Source organism: Scatophagus argus, chromosome 8 (genome assembly GCF_020382885.2).
Source record: "Scatophagus argus isolate fScaArg1 chromosome 8, fScaArg1.pri, whole genome shotgun sequence".
NCBI lineage: Eukaryota > Metazoa > Chordata > Actinopteri > Scatophagidae > Scatophagus > Scatophagus argus.
In genome coordinates, this window is record NC_058500.1 from 23,857,487 (window position 1) to 23,882,486 (window position 25,000).

The 25,000-nt window shown below is 41.4% G+C and overlaps 1 protein-coding gene across 1 annotated transcript in view; it reads right to left on the reverse strand.

Annotated features, from left to right (window-relative positions):
- Nucleotides 1-608: 608 nt before the first annotated feature.
- The window catches only part of skia (v-ski avian sarcoma viral oncogene homolog a), a 73,540-nt gene continuing 49,148 nt past the window's right edge, over nt 609-25,000 (reverse strand). Inside the window, exons 2-7 of the mRNA XM_046397967.1 lie at nt 10,817-10,933; nt 9,600-9,715; nt 8,669-8,976; nt 8,189-8,517; nt 5,983-6,213; nt 609-4,669 (exon numbers count right to left, since the gene is read on the reverse strand). Of these exons, the coding sequence (XP_046253923.1) occupies nt 4,481-4,669; nt 5,983-6,213; nt 8,189-8,517; nt 8,669-8,976; nt 9,600-9,715; nt 10,817-10,933 (1,290 nt within the window). The 3' untranslated portion in view covers nt 609-4,480. The remainder of the gene's footprint in view (nt 4,670-5,982; nt 6,214-8,188; nt 8,518-8,668; nt 8,977-9,599; nt 9,716-10,816; nt 10,934-25,000) is intronic.

Below are 25,000 nucleotides of genomic sequence, written 5' to 3' on the forward strand. Positions count from 1 at the left end.
GCTTGGAAAAAACGGTCTACATGAAGATGCATTTTGTTGCATCCTGGGAAATCTAGGATCCAATGTGTTTGAGCTTGTCTGCTGCATCCTAAAAAAAAAAAATAAATAAATAATTGAATAACTGTTTAAAGCGAATTCATGTTTTTTATAACCATCTTTAGGTGTAGATCTCTAACTTTTGCTCTACAAAACATCAAAGCCTTATATTATTATAAAGCCTTATAAGTGTCTATACTAAATTTCATTGTCAGATTGTTTTTTTAGAATGATTTTTAGTCTTGAGTTATTCACAAAATTGATTCAAATGTCACAACAAAATCCAACCCCGACCTTGAGTAACCAGGTCATTATTTCTGCTATTTTATTTTATTTTGTTTTTTTCAGAAGTATTCTGTTCTATTATTCCATTACACTCAAGAGAAGGCAGCCATTTCTAGGGGTAAGGTAATAGGAAAAAAAGATGTGTTTTTGATTTTGAGGTGAACTGTCCCTTTAATGTTGTGAACTAATTTTCATGAGTGAGGTGAATTAGATGAAACAAGCATTCTGAATGCAATATTACGTTGTTTAGCAAGCAGGCAGCAAAAATAGGAAACTGGGTCATTCAATCTGGACAAACAACTTTATTTCTGGTAATGCATCTATACACTGTACATTCAGTCACTGTTGTATATAAGCATAGCTATTTTCAAACATAATCTCATAAAGTCCTTTACTTTACAATATAGTCCGTGTCGTGAGAGAAGGGGAAGGGTGTTTTTGGAGCAGGGATGAGGAAAAAGGTGTGAAAAGATGAGGGGAAAAAGGGAGATAGATGAATACGCCAAGCTTTTTTTCCATACTGTATATGTGGCATTAATAAATGGGAAAGCTTACATTTACCTCTTACATAAAAAATATTTCTAGAATTGTAAGGTTTATATAGTATTAGCAGCAGCACAGGGCTAAAATGATAAATAAGAATGAGAGGGAAACAATCTGCAAGGTGGTGCAGTCCTGTGTGTGCGTGTGTTTGTGTGTGTGTATGCGTGTGTGTGTGTGTGTGTGTGTGTGTGAGAGAGAGAGAGAGAGAGACCCATACTATAGGCCTGCTATCTGATACTAAACACACTGTTAAAAATATATATGGACTGATGAAAAAAGTCATTCAATATAAAGACTCTACAGTAAAAAAAAAAAAAAAATGAAAAGAAATGGATTAACATGTTTATGTAGGGAATATTCTCTTACGCACTGCATTAACTGTTTTTGAAACATCTCAGTTAAAACACAAATTCAGAAAAACAAAAAAACAAGACAGCTATTGTAAGAAAAGATTTCTTTGAAAAAGGAAACACCATGTACATATATTATACAATATTGTAAATGAAAAAAATATTTACATTTGTAAATTCTTATTCAAATCTTCACACTGGCTAGTATTTGTCTATTAATATGGACTGTTATTGCCATTTTTTTTTTTAGCAAAATGATTCTCCTTTAGAAAACAAGACTTCGTTAAACTGCTTTTTTCTTTTTGTGCGGGAGAGTGAAGAGCCAATGTTGTTACTGTCTCCCTTTTTTTTGTAGAAAACCATGAGTTAAGTAAACTACACATAGGCTATCAACTCTTTTGAGTGTAAAAACAACTACAAAATGTACCAATTTTAGGTCTGCCAAAGTCGCAGATGCAGAATGGTTTCTCAGAGCAACATCAGTAATGTAAGAAAAGGGCTTTTACCTTAATGCCCTCTTTGTTATCCTTGACAGGTTTGCCTCAGGACAAGTCAACAAACTGGGAGTAAACAGTTAAGTCTTTATATACAACCCAAAGTAACAATTCACCAACGCAAGTGGCTTTTTAAGGTCTTCTATAAAAATTGTTTGAACATGCATATCATTGATTTCAAATGAAGAAAAAAAAAAAGAGCACTCATTCAGGAAAAAAAAAAAAACCTTAAGCGTCTAGCATTTGTTCAACTGTTCTCTGAAAAAGAAAAAAAGTTTGTAAACTGGTTGGTTTTAAAAATACTGATTTTTTTTCTTTTTTTCTTTCTTTCTTTTTTTTTTTTTATATAGATATATATATTTTAAATCAGAGCTGCTGAGTGAGGGAGGGGCTTTAAATTTGAAAGCTGCAAACAGGAAGTTGATGAGAGGCTCAGCACCAACAGCTTCATCATCAAATTTCCTACTCTGGAAACCTTTCGCCCTCGTCCAGGCACTTGAGGTTGTCCAGCATTGCATTTAACAAAAATTCTCTTCTCCTTTGTTCTTTTTTTTTTGTTGTTGTTGTCGTTGCCTTCTGCTTTTTGCAAGTGTGAAGTTCTTTTTCTCAAGAACAATATACGGTCCGCTGTTTGTTTTTTTTTAATTACTTTTCCTCTTCTAAATAAGACAAATTGCTTTATATTGCATAACACAATAAAACCCTTACATGTACAGTATCAATGCCCAATAACTGACTATATGTATGGCAAACTTCATGTATTTCAGATTTCATGCATAAAGAAAATATGAGTTTTCTATTGAAAGTGAACATAAGAGACAAGCAATAAAATATCTCCACATTTAAAACAACATCAACAACCAAAGGAAAAATAGCATTAACACAATGTACATTCTGATTGCATTGTACCCACTATGCGACGGCAGATTCATGGCCTCTGCCTCCGGAGAAAATTCAGGTTTCATTCTTCGAACGTGTGACTGCTTGTTCAGGCTCCTGACGCATTAACCAGGTTTTGTCAAATTCATTAGGAGTTTGCAAGTGGGTACTCAAGCGACATCTGTGTCAATTATATTACAAAAACTGGAGAAAGCAAAACTTTCCAACAAACCCGACTGCATCAGCAAGCAACAGGTGGAGCCTTTTTCTCTCTGTTTATTTACAATACCTTGCCTTAAGAAAACAGAACAACAGTATTTATTCAAGATGCATATAATCAACAAAATGCTTACTGGATTTATATGGTAGCAGTCATGTATAAGATGAAGTTTTCAAAGTAAGATTGAAGACAATAGTGGGAGTACAATGCATTATAACAGTATTTTGTTATGAAAAAGTGCGATTCATTATTGTAACGTTAAAAAAAAAACAACAACATATATTTATATTTACATACCTTAATTTAATTAAAATGAACATTTTTGTGGTTCTTGTCAAGGGCGCTCAATCCAGCCCACTATGTTTTCATTTAAGATGGTTCTAATGTCAACTGGTGTAAAAACATGCCGCTTTCTTCACTTAAATGTTACAAGATGAGGGGAAAAAAGGCCACATTCACATCTGGAGTATTTTATCTTTAGAAGACAAAGACTTCAGGGTTGTGACCCAAACGCTGAAAATAAGATATGGCAACCAGTGTGTAAGTGTGTGTGTGAGCAACACTGACATGGCGACTGTTGGATATTGTTATTGATCGTCTGGAACAAGCGCTCATTCAAAAGCACTTGTGCCTTTAACACAGCATGTTTTTATTTCCAATTTACAATCCAGGGTTTGATCCAAAGAGAGAAAAATATCAACCTGAAGCCCACCCACTGTTTGGAGAAATTAGAAATAAATGATTTTATAAAACAGTAACAGGCAGAAGAAAAAAAAAGGTCGCTTGAACTTTGAACTGGTCCCCCACCCACCCCGAAGTGGACTGCAGTGGCTACCTGAAAATCTGACAAAGCCTGGTGGCTTTTGCTTGTTTTGTTCATTATCTAATTCATTTGTGTCTTTTATATTTTCAAACTCAGAAAAGCACAGAGAAACAAAGAGACTGTCTTTTTTTTTTCTTTACATATCGCTATGTAGTCTCTAAATAGCTTATAATGTGTTCAAAATCCTCCATGTTCATCATGGCAAGGGACAGTGGAGGAGACTTTTTGGAGGGTAAATGTGAGCCCTGACCTCCTGGCCACAGCGCCTTAAAACCTCTCAACAGCTGTGTAACTCTTACATGATATGATCATCTTTCAGCATTTATTAAAAACACACGCCCGTCCAAAAGTCTCACCACATTTTCTTGTCAGAGAAAATACAGGCACAAACACATTTAGTGCTATACATGAGTTTTTTTTCTTTCACTCTTGTGATCCAGTTTTCAGTTCTGTGAGTTTGGAAGGTGCAAGTCAGTGCTTGATTTAGAAACACGCGTTTCCTTGTTGTAGCATTGCTGTTTCAGTCATTCTCCAAGGAAAACACTCACTTGACTTTTCATAGGCATGGTTAAGGACACAGGTCCTTATTTCTTCTCTCCGTCTCTAGTCAGAGGGCAAGTCTAGTATTTCTGAGTTCCGGAGGGTGAGCGTGATGCAGCCAGCCCAGGACTCCAGGGGGTGTTTATGGGTTGAGTTGGGCAGAAGATATTGGTGATCATGGCAGGGGGGGAGGGTGGAGGGAGTTGGGCAGAAGATATTGTTGATCATGGCGGGGGGGGGGGGGGGGGGGGGGGGGGGGGGAGTGTGGGGGGAGTGTGGGGGGAGCTGGGCAGTGAGGCTGGCAGCTGGATTAGTTGTCAGCTGACGAGTCCTTCAGTGTCCCTTCCTTGTCACTGTTGGATTTGGGCCAGAGCTGCTGCTGTAGCTCCTTCACCACTCTCTCCAGGTGCTCTCTGGCCTCCCGCTCCTGCAGTAGATCAGCTCGGAGCTGCTCACGGTCGGCCTCAGCGTGCTGCAGTTTCATCTGGAGGTCCTCAATCTGGAAAACATAGGAAATGTAATGTAGTGAAACAACCAGCTGAGCTGTTGACATATATTGCTCAGGGAACTCATTTTCATTCATATGCCAGTTTATGAGCTGTAAGATGTAACCCTATGATCCTATTGAAGACACCAATGGACATTTCTGGACCAAACAGCTTTGGGGAATCTCTGAGAGGACCTGCCCATTAGGGAGCTACCCCACAGACTAAAATACATTCAAGATTTTTTTTCCTGTTTGCACCAGCTACCAGCTCTTGAAATGGTTTGCATTATACATAGATTTTTAAAAATGGCGGTTGATGGCTCATGTGTTCAACCAGTCCATGTGCGTTTACATCACTAAAAAGTTTCTCTAAAGTCCCAAAAAATGGCAAGTGGTTTTCTAAATATGCCAAATAAAAAAAGAAGAAAATCTCTTCCTTTGTAAAGGCAGACACAGATTTCAGGAATTATGTGGCTACAGTGAAATGCAGTGTTTCTAATCAGTTTATTCGAATTCGAATATGTCTGATCAGAATGTAATCACAAAACCAACATTTCAGTCCATAAAGGCTAAAAACTGCAAGTCTGAGTAGGATCTCTAAAAGTTTTACTTATATCAGTGTAACTTCTTTCAGAAATGTACTCACAAAACTTTCTAGATTTTACCTTATTTTTCAAGACTTAGTCTCCTGTATCAAGCTGATGTCTTCAAACGGCTGGCCTCTTTTGCCAAAACAGACTTTGATAGCATTTACATAAAGGCTGAAAGTCTCAGAAAACTTGCCTAGTTTCCTGTTCCTAAGCTCAGGCCGCAGCAACATGAACGTCTAAACCATCTTAATGACAGCCTTCCGACGACTGCAGTCTCTGCAGTTAGACACAGCTGGAGAGCATAACCTCCCTCTTGTTTTGTCTAATCTGCATTTCCCATGGTGCCTGAGGGAAGTCGACGTCTCTTCCTGTTTCCTTTCAGAGAGGGGACTTATCATACGTCTGTGCACATGGGCCTACACCCATTTATTTTTGACTGGGGAAGAGGAAATGTGGGGGGTTTTGTTGCCTGTTCCTCTGTTGACCTTGAGAGTATTTGAGACAGTGAAACTCTGAAACACTGCTATTACTCTGAGGGTGTTTACATAATCGTCTAGACTTCATTTGCTTCGCACTGGATGCAAGCCTGTCTGCCCGCATGGCCTTGTTTGGCTTCATCATTACACGGCCCATGTTTCTTAAAAGTATCACCATTATCTTATCTTTAAAGATTTGGAGGTCAAAGTGTAACAAAAACTTGGTCCGAACCCTTCACAAGCTACGTCAATAACTGACCTGTGCAGAGTATTTTGCACGAAGACGGCCAGCCTCGCAGCCTTTATCACAGACCCTCAGCTGTCGGGCCTGCTCCAGCTCGCGCTTCAAACGGATCCGCGACTCGTTCGCTTCCTTCATCTTCTTCTCGCTTTCGGCTCGCAGGCGCTCTATTTCCTTCCTCAGATTTCGCTTTGCCTCAGTCGCTTCCCGCAGCTTCTCCTTCTTGGCCACCCGCAGAAACTCTAACTCCTGAGAAGAGACAGTAGAAGTTACAGTCAAAGAGAGGTACGGTCTACCTCGGATTTGTAGGGCTTTTTACATAATGTCAGTCTACTACTGAGGAAACTTAGTGTCCCATTGTGTTTATGCAACTTCGATGAATGCCAGTGGACATATCTATCATTTGGTGGCTTTGCTTTTATTTCGAGCTGCTGACACCTGAGATCAGCGACTTGTTACAATAGGCTGCAGTCTTCATGTCAGTGTTTACACTGAGCCAAGTCAGGGGTTAGAGCAATGTGTGGGCTGGTAGAAGTTAGGTTTCCTTCCTCTGAATCACCGAAAGAGTGTGAGTATGCATGTGTGTGTGTGTGTGTGTCTTGCAGCAACACACCCATAGCCTACTCATGGGAACATAGCAGTTGAGACAAACATGTCTGTCATCAAGCTTTGTTGGTTGCTACAAAAAGAGTGAAAGAAACAATCCCCATCACACAGAGGCTTTACATAACATACTTTTTCAATGCCATCAGGGTTAGTTCAAGGGTACACAGCAGGAATTATACTAGTGGGTTGTTTTTCAAGTCACCCATGTAAGTAAGTAAGTCTCCCCAGCGCACATCCACTGAGAATGGACTTTACGGTAAAGTAGGAGACATCTTATGTCCAGCAGATAAATTTGTGAAAGAAAAAATATCTGGATATTATATATTCTGGGCTTTTTAAACAAGTGAAAAGGAGTAATTGTCATTTAATGAGCCATGTCAGACACACATTACAGACTTTTTTATGTGCTAATACATGTGTGAAAGGGATATTTCAACTGAGGCCACTCTTCAGTTAGCTTGTAGGCCAGTTGGATTTGTGTTGTCTCTCCACAGCTCCTCTAAAACTTGATGGAAAGTGAAAGTGGAATTGCTTTTCTTTACTCAGGATGCATTTTGTGCTGCTCACCCACACAGACTCCTTCGTCTGCATTTTTATTGTTCTGAGTCCAAATACCAAAAATAAAAATGGAAGTCTGGCCTTTCCCTTTGCAGCAACATCCGCTCTCATTGTTATCACTTGCCAAGTCATGCTAAGCTTTGCGGACAGCGATAAGGACTTCTAATCCACTTTTGCGTTTTCATGTCTAAGCTCAAGTGATTTCCTCAGCGTGCCAACTTTGAAAAGTAAGATTTCAAAAAGGTTTGTGTGAGCTGTCATGGGTAGCTAGGACTCAGTAATTCCATTCTCTTAGCCAGCAGTAATACATCAGTATGTTACATTCACTAAGATGAAATCATATACTATGTCAACATAGCATATCAGTGTGAGAATAGAGGTTACAGATCTAAATACTGAAGACTATCCAGTGAAATCATACTGTTGTCATGGCAACATAGCAAACAAATATATATATAACTCTGATGTGTTCTGTTCAATTACTTAAACAGAAATTCACTGCGTCCTTATAGGTACACTTACACATTTAACTGGTTGGTGGCCTTAGGTGACAATACTCCCATACGTGATATGAAAACTGAAAAGTCTGTCAGATAAATTCCCACCATATTCAATCAATGCAAGTGCAAGTCAAGTCATAAGCAAAGTTTCAGGTAAATTAAGAGAACTCATTCATGAGTAATATCTCAAGTCACTGAAGGAAATGTTCAAAGCCCTCAAGGGCAAGTTCAAATCAAGTCAGATTACATAATACAACATTTTTCTTTCAATCTGCCTGAAGGGCAGATGCCAAACAGGAACAGACTTTATTTTGTTTGCTTATTTGATTCACCCTAAAGGAACTCTGTTGGCTTGGGAGATGCTGGAAGGTTTATTTAATCACTACACAAAACACAAGTCAGATCTATGCCTGTACTTACAGCGCATGTATGAAACTGAGAAGTAGAATGTTTAAGGGTGTCACGATTCTGAAATCGAGTCTGAAGCCGCAATACGAACATCTACGGTCTTTAGCACAACATGTCATAATATTCTTACAATGATATCAATAGAGCACTACCTGCTGGAGGCTGCGTTTGGCCTGAAGGGCAGATCCCAACTTCTCCTCCTGCTTCACTCTCATCTTAACAATCTCATGCAGAAACTTCTCCTTTGACTCTCTGGAGTCCAGTCCGCTGTCCAGTGCCTGCCTCAGGCTCTCCAGCTCAGACTCCAGCCCCAGTTCTGGAGGGGTCAGAGGGGCTGCGGTAGGTGCTACTGCAGGCGCAGCGCCCTCGGCCGACGTGACAGTGCAGACGGGCCCCTGGGCACCTGGTGAGCTCAGGTCCTTGGCTGAACTGCTGGACGAAGTGAAAGATGGTGACGACAGGGAGGACAGGGACGAAGTGACTGTCGAGAGAGACCAGAGAGACAAGATTGGGTGAAATCAACGGCTAGTTTTTCAGTAGTCAACTCAGTTGATCTTGTCAAGGCAAGGTCAAACTTGAGCCATGCAACAACTAATCTGTTCACATCTAGTTGTATTCAGCTCTTTGCTTACATTCATCGCGGCTCTCCACTTCGATCTCCACCTCAGAGTCTTTATCATCCTGAGGCGGCAGGGGCGGCTTGCTGGCAACTGAGGATGGAGGGCAGGGGGCTTCTGGTGGTGGAGGCGGGAGCTCCCCTGTGGCTCTTCTCTTACGAGGCCTCGAGTTAGGGTTGGCACCCTCACCTGGGGGTTCACCTCCGCTTGGGTGGGAGGTGCTGGGAACTGAAGGGGACATGGGACCCATCTTCCCCAGGGGCAGCGGTGTGAGGGCGACATTGGGGGCCACAGCTTTCTCCAGGCTCTTGTAGTTGTAGAAGCTAAGAGGAAACCAGACAATTTAACTGCAAATCTCCTGATGTCTAAATGTGAGACCTGTTGGGTAGGTCATGTTCTAACATAGTCAACAGGGTGTGAAGTGCCTAACTGGAGTGTAAGGCACTGCTACACATGCAATACCTTGAATCAAGGTTACATAAGAGCTGAATTCGGCAACGTAAGTAAACAAAACCATATTGGAGGATTCAATTTGAACAGCCTATGCCAACCAGGGTAGAGAAACATTCAAATAAAGTGCCTGCAGCTCTGTCCTCCCACTTTAGGAGAAACTGGGCCAGATCAACTGTGATATGGTGCAGCATGCACTGGCATCACCATGCCAAGTGGGAGCCCACAGTATGAGTGTGTGTCAAATGTGTGTTAATGGTACAGTGTGGGAGGCTGTGGTACAGTCAGACTTGACCCCTCTGACACCAGCCCACCCAGACAAGTGAGAGAGCATGCTGGGAGCTCATCAGATCCAGCTGAACAACATGGCTGCCATCTCTTGCAGTAAAAGCTCCTCTTACAGCTCAAATCTTCTTGTTTGTAATGAAAGTCTTCAAAGTCAGTTCAACACTACTGGGTGAGTGGACGTGGCTAACCTGCGGTCTGCGGGACTCACCTGTCTCTCAGCAGGGCCAGAGGGTGGCTGGAGGGCTCCTTATCACCAGCAGAGATGTGGGGGGACCAAGGCCTGAAAGCTGAGGGCCTCTGCCTCGGCTGAATGCAGTTAACCCCCTGAAAGAAGAGCAGTAAGAATACTTGAAATCACGAGTTATAAAGAGATTACATTGAGTAATGACACATCCGGGGAGCTCAGTAACAGTTTCTCTAGTCTGAAACTGGAATATCTTATGATTTAAATCAGAGGAATATCTGATGAAAGTGAACAAAGTTATGAATCTAATGAGACATCATAGTGTCGACTTCCAGCGCATGACAGTTTTGATTCGTAGTACTATGGACATGTTTTTGGGGGAAGTAACAAGGTTTGATACCCAACCCTAATGGATCCTGATCCATATCGGTGTACTGAAGAAATCTGCTTTATGAGGAAAGACTTCTTTACCTGCTTTCAGTCAACCTGTCTAATTGGTTTTCAGTTCTGTGTTTCATGCAGCTATTGGTGGAGAAAGGTTGAGAGGAACACTTTATCTGCATTTAGTTGTTAAATTTAAGTGTCCAACTGCAGCGTCACAAAGAAGTTCTGTTCTGTGTGGCTGTATCACTGCAGATGTATCCTCATCTAGTTTGTTGTGAAAGCCGATGGTGTCCAGAAGAGAGGGGATTCACAAAAATGATGGGATATCTCCGTCATGAGAAGTTAGAATGTAGAATATTTCAGGGATCTAGTTCTGATTATAAATATTGGTATTATGCTCTATTACTATATTGTTACAAAGAGCTTTACTTTTCATATTTTAAGTTCTTTTCATACAGACTAGTCCATTGATGACAATTCTGTGCTATAAAGATGAAGTTATGACTAGAGAGGGGTTGATTGTTGACACATTCTCAGTATACCTCCATTTTTACCATATCTTTGTTGGGGAATACTGATCTTCACAGGGAACATCCATCATTATATTTTGGTTATACTGCGTTACACGGCTCTCTCAAAGTTCACTCCATCTCAGTAAGAGAATCCGTGGGGCTCGTGGCATCTACAGTTACACCTCCCTCCACCTCCACTCATCCCCCTGGCAGCATGGCTTGCCAAATCTAAATTTAAGCATTACCCTCATTCGAAAACTTCACTATAATATCACATGACATGTCATCTCATGCACCATGCATCATCATCAGCCACATCTCCTTCCTGAGCTCAGGAAAACCAACCTTGTTGGAAGCTGACAGGGACTGTAGCCAGTCATGCTGCTTCTCTTTGTCAGCCAGTGGCGATTGGGATGGGAAATCTTCATGTCTGGACTTTTTGATTGGGATGGGATCAGAGGCCTGCAAGACAAGAGGGATATTTGTTTTAAAAAATGCAGTGTAGTTTATATTAGCGATACATGGATATTCAGTGCTCACATGAGCTCATGAGCATGACAGTCAACAAACAGGTTTGAATATGCAAACACATTCAAGTAAATTATTTTTCCAACATGATCTATATGATATATATATAGATATATATATGCACACCATGCACATTGCACAATGGCAGCTGAATAAGAGCTGTCACACTAAAATGTCAATGAACTGAAAATGCACTTAGTAGTGTGAGACAGACCAGTAACTGTGTGTGTGTGTGTGTGTGTATGGGAGTGCCAGAGGATGTCTGATAGCGATAAAGGTGTGGTATTGACTTTGTGTGTATGTGTGTCTTTCTATGGCTGAGGAAGTTGCTTCAGGGCTACCAAGTTGCTCTCATACACACACACACACACACAATCAATATGTCACACACTTTTCACACACGCAAAATCAAATACATCTAGGTATGTTTGCTCGAGGCATTAGGTGACTGGAGCAGTGTGTGTCTAAGTGTGTTGGTGCGTGTATCTGTCTGTCATACACAGATACACCCATACAGACAGACAAGCAAGGGTTTGTTTCTCTTTCTCCCATTCAGCTGGCTTTGTGGCTATGACCTCAACCTCTCCAAGCTGTGGCTGTCACTAGCTGCCACACAAACACACACACACACACAAACTAAGCGCAACTGCAGTGTGTTTCTGACTGAACAGTGTGTGCAGCGTTATATCCAAATCTGACACACTTTGAACCACTCTGAATGTCACCTGCTAGCTAACATCATTAGTTCACACAGTTCTCTTGCTCTCTCCTCTGGTTCACTTCGTGGTGCTCTCTATTTTTTGTCTCTGTGCATCTCCCTTGGGAATCTGCATCATTCAGCTGGCAAACTGCTACAGTGAACAAGAGTGAGCAGAACACACACATACACACACTCCTCCATAGTGTCAACAGGTGGTCATTTGTAATGGGGTTAAATACTCTCTCTGCCTCTCTTGACCACGTTGGCAGCGTGTCATGCTATGCCACATGTCAGTGTAATCAGAGCTGCTCTCACAGGAAAGTAGCATGGCTAGACGAACAAATACCGCTGAGGTTTGCCGACGTGACAGCTGTCCTCTATCCACCAGTGCACCACCACCCTGATGTACATCTCCACAACTTTCACTGCCTTTTTCACAACAATCACAGTGCTTCCATGACCGAGAATGCAAACAAAACTGCTTTGAGGAGGTCTCAAACAGGGGAGATTAGATATCAGACAGAGTGATGAGACACATTTAAAATAACGGCTCAGTGTGGACGATATGAAGTGATTTCATATTGATCACAGCTTTTCTAAAGGCTAAAATTTTTAAGGTTTAAGTTTTATGAAAAAACAAAATGTGGACGCTTGATTTATTGGATTTAATGCAAAAGGCAAAACAATAAACTTCCTTGCCAGTTGTTTTGCATTCAGTGCAGTCTTTTCTTGTGATGGTTCTCGTGGTATTTTTGCAGTAGCTTTGACATTTTTTAGGCTCAGGTTCCAGTAATGTTGTACAGCCAGACTGGTTGTGCAACGATGCGTCACTTGATGCATGTTAACTGATGTCTGTGGATTCACTACGCTGTAGCTTAAATATGGTTTGATTTTTGTTGTATCTGTTAAGAAAGACAGGAACCACAATAGTTCAGAGGAGCCCTGGCTGTGGTTGGTAGGTTTGTGGGTTATATAGAGATGAGGAGATATGTCCTACATATCAGGGCAGCAAAGCAGTGATAGAGGCACAAGGCTAGTGCCTGAGGTTCAGCCCAGACTGGCTGATCACACACATCCACACAAACACACACTGTGTTGCCTCTGGGCAAAGTGTCTGTGCCACGTGCCAGTCCTCGTCTCGTGGATTACTGGGTGCCAACGCCACGGTTTTCCATCAGGTCGAGATCCGGCCCTGGTAATCTTGGACAGAAGAGAGCGTCGGGGAGGGGGGGTCGCGGGGGTCAGCAATTGGCAGCTGAGCTTTTGGGGCTAATCGGTGAGGGTTCTGGGAGGGAGGAATCTGCATGTCTAGATTACCGAGCAGTGGGATTGTGAGAAATGAGGCAAACACACAGCCAGGGAGGGAAATCCTATTTAAAAAAAGCAGCTTGGTGATCTGTGGGACTTGTTCTCAGGGTCCCTTTTCAGGCACAGCAGCGTAATTTCAATATAATTTGATTTAGTTGAAATTAAGGGTGGGCGATTGAAATACTAATGAGCTTTTGTAACCGTCTATAGAAAATACTTGAATGAAGACATGACCCCATTGCGAGTATGTTATTTCTTATTTCACCTTTTAAATCCTACTCAATTCTCCATTTTTTTTACCTGCTCATCTTGCTCTTTCCCACAGATCTCCTGTCCCACACACGCAGACACACACACACACACACACACACTCCAGCTTGCCTCGCCTCTTTCGGGTTCTCTCACTCTGTTTGGTGTTGTGAATGATGTAGCCTACTAAAACTAACGAGAATCTACGTGGTACCAAATGACATCACGCCAAACAGGTGCACCTACAAGCTCGAAACGACAGCACAAGTAGGCCTACATTAAAAAGGGGATGTCGCACTGCAATCAGATCACCCACACCAACTTTTACTTATTCCAACTGGGCTTCATCATACTGTCCTGTGTGGGCCCCTGGGATTAAAAATTACCAAAAGGGGGGTCTGTGGCTGAGGGTGTATGCTATGAAAATATGATAAATCCTGACCGAGGGCTGAGCGAGACACTTTTTTCTGGCCCTCTCCAGATAAGTCTCTGACTTACAGCGGGTGACAGACCTGGGCTCACTTCAAAGACACAGAGGAATGTGTGCGTGTGTGTGTGTGTGTGTGTGTGTGTGCGTGTGAGCAAGAGTCTGTCCATGCACTTTGCAGTCAACCCTCTTTATGATCTGGTGTGGATTACACAGCATAGACAGGATGTCACACTTCTAAAATAAGGCCTTCCGATTAGCTGAGGTGTGTGTTAGACATGCCCAGACTGCACCGTCTATGTTCTCAGCTCCGACACCTCACACTGAGAACATGACACCTCATAATATCTATGCACCAGAATTACACTGGTATCTGTATGATGACACTGGTCTTTTATTGAAAGCGAGATTTTATTTTAAGGTTATCATTTATGAATTCAGTGAAGAGTTGCAGCGCTCGGTGGTCTTAGAGCATGCGTCAAATGCTAATTCGAAGTCCCTTACTTCACACATGGCAGATAGGAATAACCCCTGCATGAGGAACTCACAAAGCCTCAAGTCATTGGGCAGCATATGTGGAAATAGTGAGAGTGGCAGGCTCGTTTCAGCTGCCATGAGGGGGGGGCCCCATGCAGGGGCTCATATGTAAGCACGTGTCTGGGCCAGTGGATGCTTGTGTATATCTCTGTTAGTGTGCGTGCATGTGTGTGTGCGTGTGTGTGTGTGTGTGTGTAGAGACAGGATGGGTGGAGTGATAACAGTTGAAGACTGTCTGTGCCTCTTGAAACTCTCACAGTTTCAGAACACTTCCTCTGTCTGCAGGCCACTGGTGTTTGTCACAGTGAGACAAAAGCGTGTTTTGAACAAGGTACAGGAGAAGATGTCTTAAGGCTTGTGCCACTGTGAAAACATTTTTTCCCCTCTAAATCTTTAATGCTTTTGGAAGTTTCTTTGTATCTGAGCACTCTAATACCTACCTCAGCATTTGTGGAAATATTTCTTAATTTCCCCCGCAAGTCTTTAATTGTAAGGACCTTCAAAAGAAAGGGCATTGGACCACAAAGTCCCAGTTCAAGAGATATTTCCACAAGAACTCATTTGCATGTAGTTTAGAGCAAGCTTACATAAGTGTTATAAAGAGAAGTGGTGGAAATGAAACCTCTTACTATGTTACACTTTCACAGGGTGACATTCGGGCAGTTCAATAACTCATTTCCTCATAAAGTTGTAAGACAATCTGAAATGTTTTTTAAGACCCCTGGTGGTACCAGGATGTGCAATAATTAATGTGCAATAATTCACTATTCCACTGTGCAATCTATTAGCCCGTGTGCAGCTGCTGCTATTGTGTTGGTATATGTTGTTGTGTGCTGTTTGTTGATTTCTCTTGTACATAGTTTTTTTATATTATATTACTATGCTTTCACTTATGTAAATTGTTTATCACTTACGTAAATTGTTTATTATAGATGCCTATCTCTGTTTTTCACTATCCATTTTGCTGCTGTAACAATGTGAATTTCCCCATTGTGGGACAATAAAGGAAATCTTAATCTTAAACCAACTCTGGTGAAGCACTGCTATGAAAATCCTGGAAAAAATGCACGAAATGCTCCAAATAAGTTTTTATTTGGAGACACAGGGAGTTCCTTATTATCATGTGCATTTCTTAACAAAACTTAGCAATCCACTGATTTAGAACAATACATCCGTTTGATGATCAATGATACCATGTGACTGATGCAAAGTGAAACTCAAGTCATCATCTTGAAAATGTGCATTCATTTCGATGTTCCCATGGCACATCTGTGCCGTTGTTTGGTTCACGCGTCTACTTCCCAAACTTTCAATCAGCGCTAGCACCAGAGAAAACGGCAATGAGGATATTTAAATAATTTAAAGATATTCAAATTAGAAAAGTGGAAATGTTTTAGATTTAGAAGAAAACAATCAGCAAAAATTTGCTACAAGATCAGAAAATGCGATCAATCTTGCCGATCACTCAGGAGTTTCATAACTTGCTGCTCAATATCAGCTACTCTGTTTCAGCCACTGAGAAAACGTGCATAAAGGCTGAAGTTCAACCATCCTGTTCTCTCCGAAGATGCAGTGACAAATAGCGAGAAAAAAGTACCAATAACACATGTAATTTGTTAAGCTGTGAGTCAAGGAAAAGTTTGTCAGTCACCAGGATAGTTCAGGCGAGATGAATGCCAGAGGCTTAAGTGAAAAATAATCACAGAGTGGTGAATTTAAAGTAAAATTTATGGCACATAACTGGTTACAGTTATGTACAGTTATTTATTTAGCAGAAAAGAAAGGCAGCCTCTACTGTAATGGTTTGTGTTAAATGGACATATAAAGTCATATCTTAACAATCATATTGTGGCAGACTTTGTGACACCAGCAAAAAAAAGAAACAGAAAATAATCCTCCCAAAGAATCTATACAATACTGTGTCATGATGAAACTGAAATTAGGCCTCTGGTCAGTGTATCCTAATCAGTAATAGCAGTAGTTAATAATAGTAGTAATGAGTTATAGTTAATAGCAGTCAAGAAAGCAACAAATTTAAAGGAAATGTTAGCCGTGTTGGGCTGAAAACTTGTTCTCAGGTTCTCAGCTCAAAGCTGAGGTGAAACTCGCCTTTGGAAAGTTGTGTTGTGAGACGCCTCGTTTCAATTTCTGCCACTCCCTCCTCTCGCTGTCTACCCCAGCCTCCCCCTCCCCGCCACCCGCCCCACTCTATTTGTCTATCTGTCTATCTGTCTATCTTCCTGTGTCATAGATTACAGGATGTGCTCTACAAACAAGCAAAATTCCAGTTGCAGAGAAAGAAAGCAAGCAAAATAAGTTAGACAGAAAGTTCAAGAATCAGGGGTAAACAAAGTGTCAGGGGTGTTCCAGTGCAATCTCATGTATTATCCAAAGAAGACTTAGAAATGTGGATAAAAACTCTAGAAACTAGGCCTTGAGTTAAGATTTCTTCTTCTTGTTCAGAATGGTTTAGAAAAAAACGAAATCTTACCTATTCAAGTTCACATACAATGCATTGATACATCAAACTACTATAATATTTTTTTGGAATGCAGAGTAAATCTTTGGTATTCTTAAAAATTCTGCTGATCACTGCTACCATTTCCTTTTGCAAGAAAATCTTTCTACAGCTTTCACGACTGCAAAGGCTGTCAAAGATAAGGTGCTAAACAGGCTGTCTAACCCAACATCCCCCCCAGACTAGGCCAAGATGAAAGGGCAAACGACCTGTTGTGTTTGTTCTTTCTTCACTCAGGAGGGTGAACAGAGCCCCACCCTGCCTGTGACCTGACTTTGGCCTCCCTTGCATGTCTTGTTAAGGGGCCCGTAGCGGTGAAAAGGGAGGAGCCCTTCCTGGAGACAAAGCGAGATTTCAGCTCACCTCATACACAGTACATACAGCCACAAAAACCCCATATGCTGGTAAACAAACAGGTGTCAGACATGTTGTTCTACTGTTTATGCAAAAAAAAATAAGAAAGAAAGAAAAAAAAAAGGCTGACCTGGGATGCTCAGGTTCGAGGCTGAATTCATTATCTTTTGGCCTTGGAACAAACAAACAAGTCTGCTGCAATCTGAATAGTTATGAGCAGTGTTAGGAAGATGAGCTGTTTTGTCTGGAGAGCTGAATTTTCATTACCTTCCTATACTCGTTTCTCAGTCAGAATGTCACTTAACTCCTTTCCTCGTAACTTTGTGTATGAATGTGCGTGCGCGTGTATGTGCAGTTCAACCCCCAGATGAGCATACAAGATAAAAATATAGCAAGTACCGTGGCTACGCACTCTAGTGAGATTCCTCGACTGTGTGTTTGTGGGTTACACACACACACGCAGAACTCCAGTTCTGGCAACTAGTTCATCCCACCATCGTCTCCTTGGCTGAAGAGTCACAGAGAACAATAGGGCCTTTGTTTTCAATGAAGTAAATAGCAAAAACACTATACATAGTTGCAGTCAAACTATTGCAGCACTACACTGCAAGGGATCAAATTTATGTTATTATTCAAGACTCTGTTTCACCCTCTTGCAAAGGCGCAGCTCTGACTCCGAGATGAACTGGTGTGCTGACTACATTTTAAATGACCTCATCTAATATTCACTTTGATATAAGGGGGAGAAATTTTTCCTGTACTCAGCATATAAGTAACTGTGTTTATTCGCTTTGAGTTTGAAATTATAAAGAGCAAGTATTAACTTGTTAAGATTGTTGGAGAGTGTTAGGGCTCAAAGGCAAAGACAACTGCCAGGCAAAAACTGGTTAGGAGCATGTGCATGTGCATGTATGTGTACAGAAATGGCAGATGTTCAGACTATCGGGTGCCTGTATAGAGAGGAGGGCCCAGCTGTACCTGTCTGTACCTCCTCTCACCACACGAGCCATCATTTATCCCCAAAGATTCTCCTACATTCTCCTGTTGCTTGAAAGGAAAACTAAAAGACATTTTGTTTACACAGTGCAACCCTAAAACAGCTTGCATAAAATGTGCTAGCTCTCCCGTCACCTCTCGCTGGAATTTTGACATTTCAGTTTCTTTTCTTTTAATTGCAGACTTTCTTTACCCAGAAAATTGCATTGCAGTGGGTCTCCTGTTGTTCCTGGGGTCTCCTTTTCCACGAATAGTCCAGAGAGAGTAGCAAACAAAACAGTGGAGAAACCTCCCAGAGCTGTCTCTAGCTAGGCTTAAGGTTAAACGCTTGTAGCAACTGATAAAAACAACTGCCAGATACCATAATCTTTGACTATGTAATGAAATGGCTTAGATTAAGTCAAAAGGTTTTAAACATAACTTGACTGTAGAGCTTTTCACGAGCTGCTACCTATTAAATAAGCTAAGTGTGTCTCTAGCTAGAGTGTGCAGACAATATGCACAAAAACTGACCAAACTGTTTCTGCTGCACCAAGTCCAGTGCAAATACTCTACACTATGAGAAAGTGTTCACTTACTAATTGGTAAATACCACAACAATGTGTCTGAACAGAAATTTGGGAACATTCACTCACATAATCACCAGTTATTTCATTAAACAATGAGCATTTGCTACAAAGGGCAATGGTGAAGCTAAATTAGCTTAGCACCGACCATCACTCAGCAGGGAGCTATGCTCGACCATGTTACATGGAGTCACACTATGTTAAGCTATACAATGCTAAGCTAGGCTACTGTTACCACGACTTAGAGAGCAAGAGACTAAATTATTAGTTGCGTAGTTGCAAAGAAAAACAAAAACAACATTCCCTACAGTTTAAGTTGGAACAGGGAGCAACAGTCACACGCGAACAAAAGGGCATGAACACAGGTCACCTTGGTATTAGCTAAACCACGATAAGTCCATCTGATGGATACCATTAGCCACAAGGGTGGACGAATTTTCCCACCCCGTGCAGGATCACGTAAATGTTGTAACTGAGGTTAGAACATGGAATCCATGAGAACTGTTGTTTTACAGGCGTCATACGAGTACGGTAATATGCATGGAAACAGAAAGAAAGAATAATGAGAGGGAAGGCAACCAATGACTCCTCTTGTACCGCAAGCCCTCCCATTGCTGCCTGGAGGCCATGCAGAGCAGCTTTGAATGCACACACATTTACACACTCATACACAAACACACACAAACACACAGAAAAAGAGAAGGAAGGGAAGAGATTGGGAGGTTTGGGAAGGAGCGGGGTCTCCATTTCCTCTCGCCAAATTTGCTTTGGCAACTCTTTCCGTGGGAATGACGGGAGACCAGCTCTTCTCAGCCGGGGAGAGCCAGGGATCGGCCCACCAAGGAGATGGAAAGCTCAAAAACGTAAGATGGAGATTGGGGGGGGGGGGGAGTGTAAGTAAATACAGCTGGACTTTTCCATAGCTTTTCCTTTTCCATCCCTTCCTTGGCTTAAGCTGTTTTTACAGGGATCAAACTCTAACATTAACATGCTAGACACATAGGCTGGAAGTGCACACTGCAGTGTCATTGCTAGCATGTAAAATTAGTAAATTGGTAAGAACATTTGAAGTCTGAAGCCCCTACCAATATTTAGGGGTTAAAGAAATCAGATGATATATCTTTCGGTTGATAATGTTTTGATTCAGGATGCCTCTTTGCCTCTAAAGGACTGTGGCTAACGTAAGTATATTTTAAAGTGTATAAATAAACTTATCAGTACTGCCTGGCGGCTAAATTGCAATTTACATTTACATAGCGCATATAGTACTGCAATTTCTTGGTACTTATCGGTCAACATATAGATACTGATACAGCTGTGACAAGAAAATCCATCTATAATATACAGATAGAACCAAATGTAATAAGCCAAAACAAATATTACAGCCATGCTCGTTTGATTGTTTGCTCAGTCTGAGATAAAGATTTCTGAACGCAACCTAAACCTTTAGATTAACTTTTGCACATGAACATCTGTCTTACAGTATTTCATGTTATGCTTAAAAATCAAATTGTTGTTCAAGTTTATATAGTTATTAAAGTTATAATATCACTATTTTTATCATTTGGACTGATTGACACAGGCTGTAATAAACCAGAATTTTATTTGGCATCAGAACTGTGGAAGAGGAGGAGGGGAAAAAAAAATCCTGCTTTTATAGCCTTCCTGGTTAGAAGAAGGAAAAAGTTGCCCGCTTAAAAGGAGGGCAGATGTGAATTATGGGTAACGAGGGGAGGAATGCATCTGTCTGTGTGTGTGCGTGTGTGTGTGCGTGTGTGTGTGTGTGTGTAGCATCGGGGAATGCAGGGCACAGGGCATATTTCTGCTTGGCGTGTAATGTGCCCTAAGGTTGAGGCTGCTTGTGAAAGGGTTAAGTCGCATGGCTGAGCAAATACATAAATAGCACTGGGGGGTGTGTTTGGCATCGACACTGCTGCCAGCTGGCGTGGAGGGAGAGGGCATACATGTACACACACACACACACACACACACAAACACACAAACTAGTATTACTTACGGGGCACTAGAATACAAGCAGACACTTCAGATACCCCAGTCCAGACTGCACACACGCCTTAACATGTGACAACCAAGCCAAGTGTGCAAACACACGCACACATGTGCATGTTTGGACACTTGTTTGAAGTCACACTCACTTACACTCATGTACGTACGTACACACAAACGCAAACACACCAAAAAAAGCAAACCCGCCTACTCCCACACATCAAAGGAGCTCACAGTGAAGTGAAGCTCCACAGACAGACTTCCATCCCATAATGATAAATCACATCCCAGCACCTAAAACAAACACTCAACCGGTCTTAGGTGCACTAACATGGACACCCCAAACAAAACAGATGACTAGCTGCTCCTCACCCTCCCTGCCCTTTGAACACATTCTCTTCTACAAGGAAGTTTTCACTAATCTAAAGAAATTAGGAAAGGTTGAGGTTATTTGGAATTACGTCAGGCTGTGATTTGAAATCGGACACAGAGAATTAGTCGTGCTCCTCGCTGACGAATAAAACTGTTCTCCATTCACGTTTACTTAGTAGGTTAAAAGGTCTGGGTAGACTTACTAAAATGGGACAGGCGAATGGTTCATCATGTTTTGCCACACTGTGAGTGCATCGTGTCCTTGCACTGGCTGTCTGCCGTGCATGGATCCTCCTGTCAGAGAGGAGGATGAGGAGGATTTAAGCAAGGGTGGGGGCTTGCGGTCAAATCCCCTCTCATCTTACAGGCATCATTAAGGCTGCTAAAACCTCATCCCTGGAGCCCTCCACTACCATGGACCGGGACAGACCACCAATTACAGTCTTAACCTCTCTCTTGCCCTTTCTGTCTATATCTCACTGACACCTATAGCCGGGGGAGGGACTGAGAGACTTTGAGGCACTGAAAGCTGCCGCCATTATTATCCCGCTGAGTTTGAGTGTGACGCAGTGTTTTCCCTACGTATAGCCATCTATGGTTCACCACTACACTTTTACCGTGGCAAATGCATCATAAGTATTAAGGAATCCATTATGATGTCTTTGAGTGGATCGTGAACAAAGAAACAGCACTGTTATCATGGGTACTGTGATAGTTTGACATGATGAAAGAGTAAAGTGTAACAAGCTTATTTTACTGGTTTATTAACGAGGGCTGTAGTATGAAAGTCCTGTTGTGGTCTGGTCTCGCACATTTTTTTTCGATGATCTCAAACATGTCTCGGTTTTGGCTTTTGTCTGTAATCTGAACCAAGTTCAGAGTAGTAATCATTACTGCAAATAAAACTACACTTAGGCAGATTTATGTTGCCAGTTCATATTATGTTTCGAAGTGTGCCGAATGATTGAAGTACCACATATGGCAGTATGAGAGAACTGAATGGAGACCATTTTGGTCTTTTAGGTTTTATTGTGGTCATTACTCAGTTTTGAATCATTGCAAATGCTCAGATTTTTTTTAAACTATGCCAATAAGATAATTGACAATGTTACACATATCGTGCCAAGACTGGATTAATTGCTGAACATAATTAATTTGAATAAGTGTAGCTAGTTGATGAGAAATATCATTCTGAAACAGCATAAATACTATCTTAAAACACAACCAAAATCCCTTTATTTATTTATCCCCGAGGGGAAATTCTTCAAAGGTCCTCGTTTACAACAGGACTAGTCAAGCAGGTATTGGGGACTGTAATAACTACCATTTATTGAGTAAAACAAAATGTTCATCAAATATAAAGTTACAATCTGGGACTTTGTATTGGCAAGAATCTGACAATATGATATGTATCACAATACAAGTGTCACAATGACATATAATGTGATAATTTGCAATACTGTAACTGGAGTGACATGTGTCATAGGCCTGTGTTCTTTGTGTTTACAGTAGTGATATGTGCTTACTTCTTCCTGTCTCAGTTGATGTTGTTATGTTGTAGTGGAAGGAACGGAGGTCAATTGCTGAAGACAGATTACAAGACTGCTATCTAACTGCTGAGGGTTTAAACACACATTTCTGTATGTGAACTATTAAAAACTGAGTCAGTGTATTTGAGTCAATACAGTCACAATACAGACTGTGAACGCTCAAGTGCAGCACTCCTACTTGCAATCGCATTCAAATAAACTGAAAAAATAAGTATAGGATAAATAAAGTCTCTTGTGCTACGAGATGGGATGCAGCCTCGGACTTGTAAGACCTGATTTTCAGTTCAGGTGATGCTTTTGCTATGCAGCTACAAATAAATAAAAGTCTCACCGGATGATAATTCACAGATGGAGTGGTCTTATTTGCTTATTTACTGTAAATGAACCGTTTATAACGATAACAAGCCTCCAGCACTCAAGAAAGCCAAGGTGATACGACAATTTAGAGGATAAGGGAAGGTGTGAATCCAACAATGTTCGAGTGTGTAACCCCCAACAACAGAAGCACCTGGAGGAGTGGTTTGGCCGCAGTAAACAAGGGAGATCATTGGCTCAGAATGAATGAATAAATATATGTGTGATTATCCAGTTCAGTGCCATGTGCATCTGTGTTTACAGCTTGTGCTAACTGTAAACAGAGCAAATGGGGGTAGTGAAAATTCAAGTGAAAATCTAGGATGTGGAACTGTTCTGGCACTGTAGCTAACATATTCGGTTGAAACATGAGCAACACGGACAAGAGTAGCACCAGCACTTTCACTAGAGCTTCAGCTCCATGCGCTGGATGAATTTTGTTTTTTGCCCGAAGCATGATCTGGTTAGACGTGTGGGATCGAGCAGTTGGTGCAGGATGTGCTGGGATTAGGACTGTTTGGGGGATTGATATCAGAGGGGGGTGATGATCAGCAGTGATAGTTTAGTCCTCCAGCTGCTATCTGCTCAATCCTCTTGATTAAAAACCAGTATTCCTCCTTCTTACAGACAAGAAAACAATGCGAGTGAGCGAGAAATAAATGGGTGAGAAATTAGCATTTTGACCGAAGGGTTAAAGCTTTCAGGGTCTAGGGTTGTTTCTAGGGTTAAATCAGTCCTTTCCTTTAAATCAGTCAAGACTTTGTTTTTGATATTCACATCAAAAAAAACAGGACACGCTTTCCTGAATGCATTTGAGGGTTAATCACAAAATTTCAGATTCTCTTATCAGAATGTTTGAAATTAAATCTCCTTAAAATAGATGATAGAATGGATAACATTGCTTCTATCCAAAAAATAGCAGAACTGATATGAAACAGAAAAATATGCGCAAAGCTCACAAGTTCCCCTTTATCCATGCTGTTTCTTAGCAAATCTTCAACCTGCTTGTCCAGTGATAAAAAAGAAAAAAACAAAAACAAGCTCGTCTTTCACAGACCACAACTCAGATGGCCAGAGGCTACACTCCTTTTCCTTCCTGTCTGTGAGGTAGGATTAGGTCAGGGTGTCAGCTGTTTCAGACACCATGTCTAGCCACCAGCACTCTCCTGTCCAGGCCCTCATTCGACAGGCCCTGATGCCTGGGCCTGCCTGCTTTTTAGACAAACCACTGAACACACTGGGTCCTCACAAGAAGACAGCGGCTCCCTATATGCTGCATAACGAGGCAGCTGTATGTACTGATGGCTGTGTTTGTTGTAGTTGGGCATTAAATGGGCCAAGAATGGCTGCACTAATGCATTCGCAGACGTGGTGGGTCAATTAGAGCACCATGCCGAGACCATGATCTAACATGGAGAAACAAGCTCTTACACATACTGGCTGCTGAGATGCAAGCTGTGGTCTTCAAGTGTTATTATGTGGACAGACAGGGAAAAGCAAGAGGGAGGGTGGTGAAATGAATGAGGTGTACTGTGTGCTAAAGTATCAATACAATTTTGAATCCCCGTACCTTCAGTTTGTACTGCAGACCAGGAAATTTCAATCCTAACCCAAATAATATCATCAGTTGTTAGAATTTTTTGTCAAAATTTCGAAAGTCACCTCAACCAGACCTTACGCAAATGTTTTCACAGGATCCGCTGCATTCCCTGTAAACTAGTGAAGGGATGTGTAAACGATGTTTTTTCTTTCATGTTGTGTTCATGATGAATTTGTCTGGCTTTCATTAAAACGCTTTCTGGCACGAAAGGCGAAATTTCATGAGTGAGCCGTTGAGCAGAGAAGTTCTGTTTCCATTTTTTCCTTTTTCCCCTTTAATCATACGGTCTAAGTGTATAGAGATGAGAAGGTTCGTGATTTTTTTTTATTTATTCTTGTGACAACTACTGAAAAGATAGGCAAGATTGCATTTGTATTTTACACATCTTACTTGGCATAATAAATTGGGTCATGTCACCCTCAAGCTCAGTTGCGCATCTTGAGGACCTTTAAGAAGAACTGCA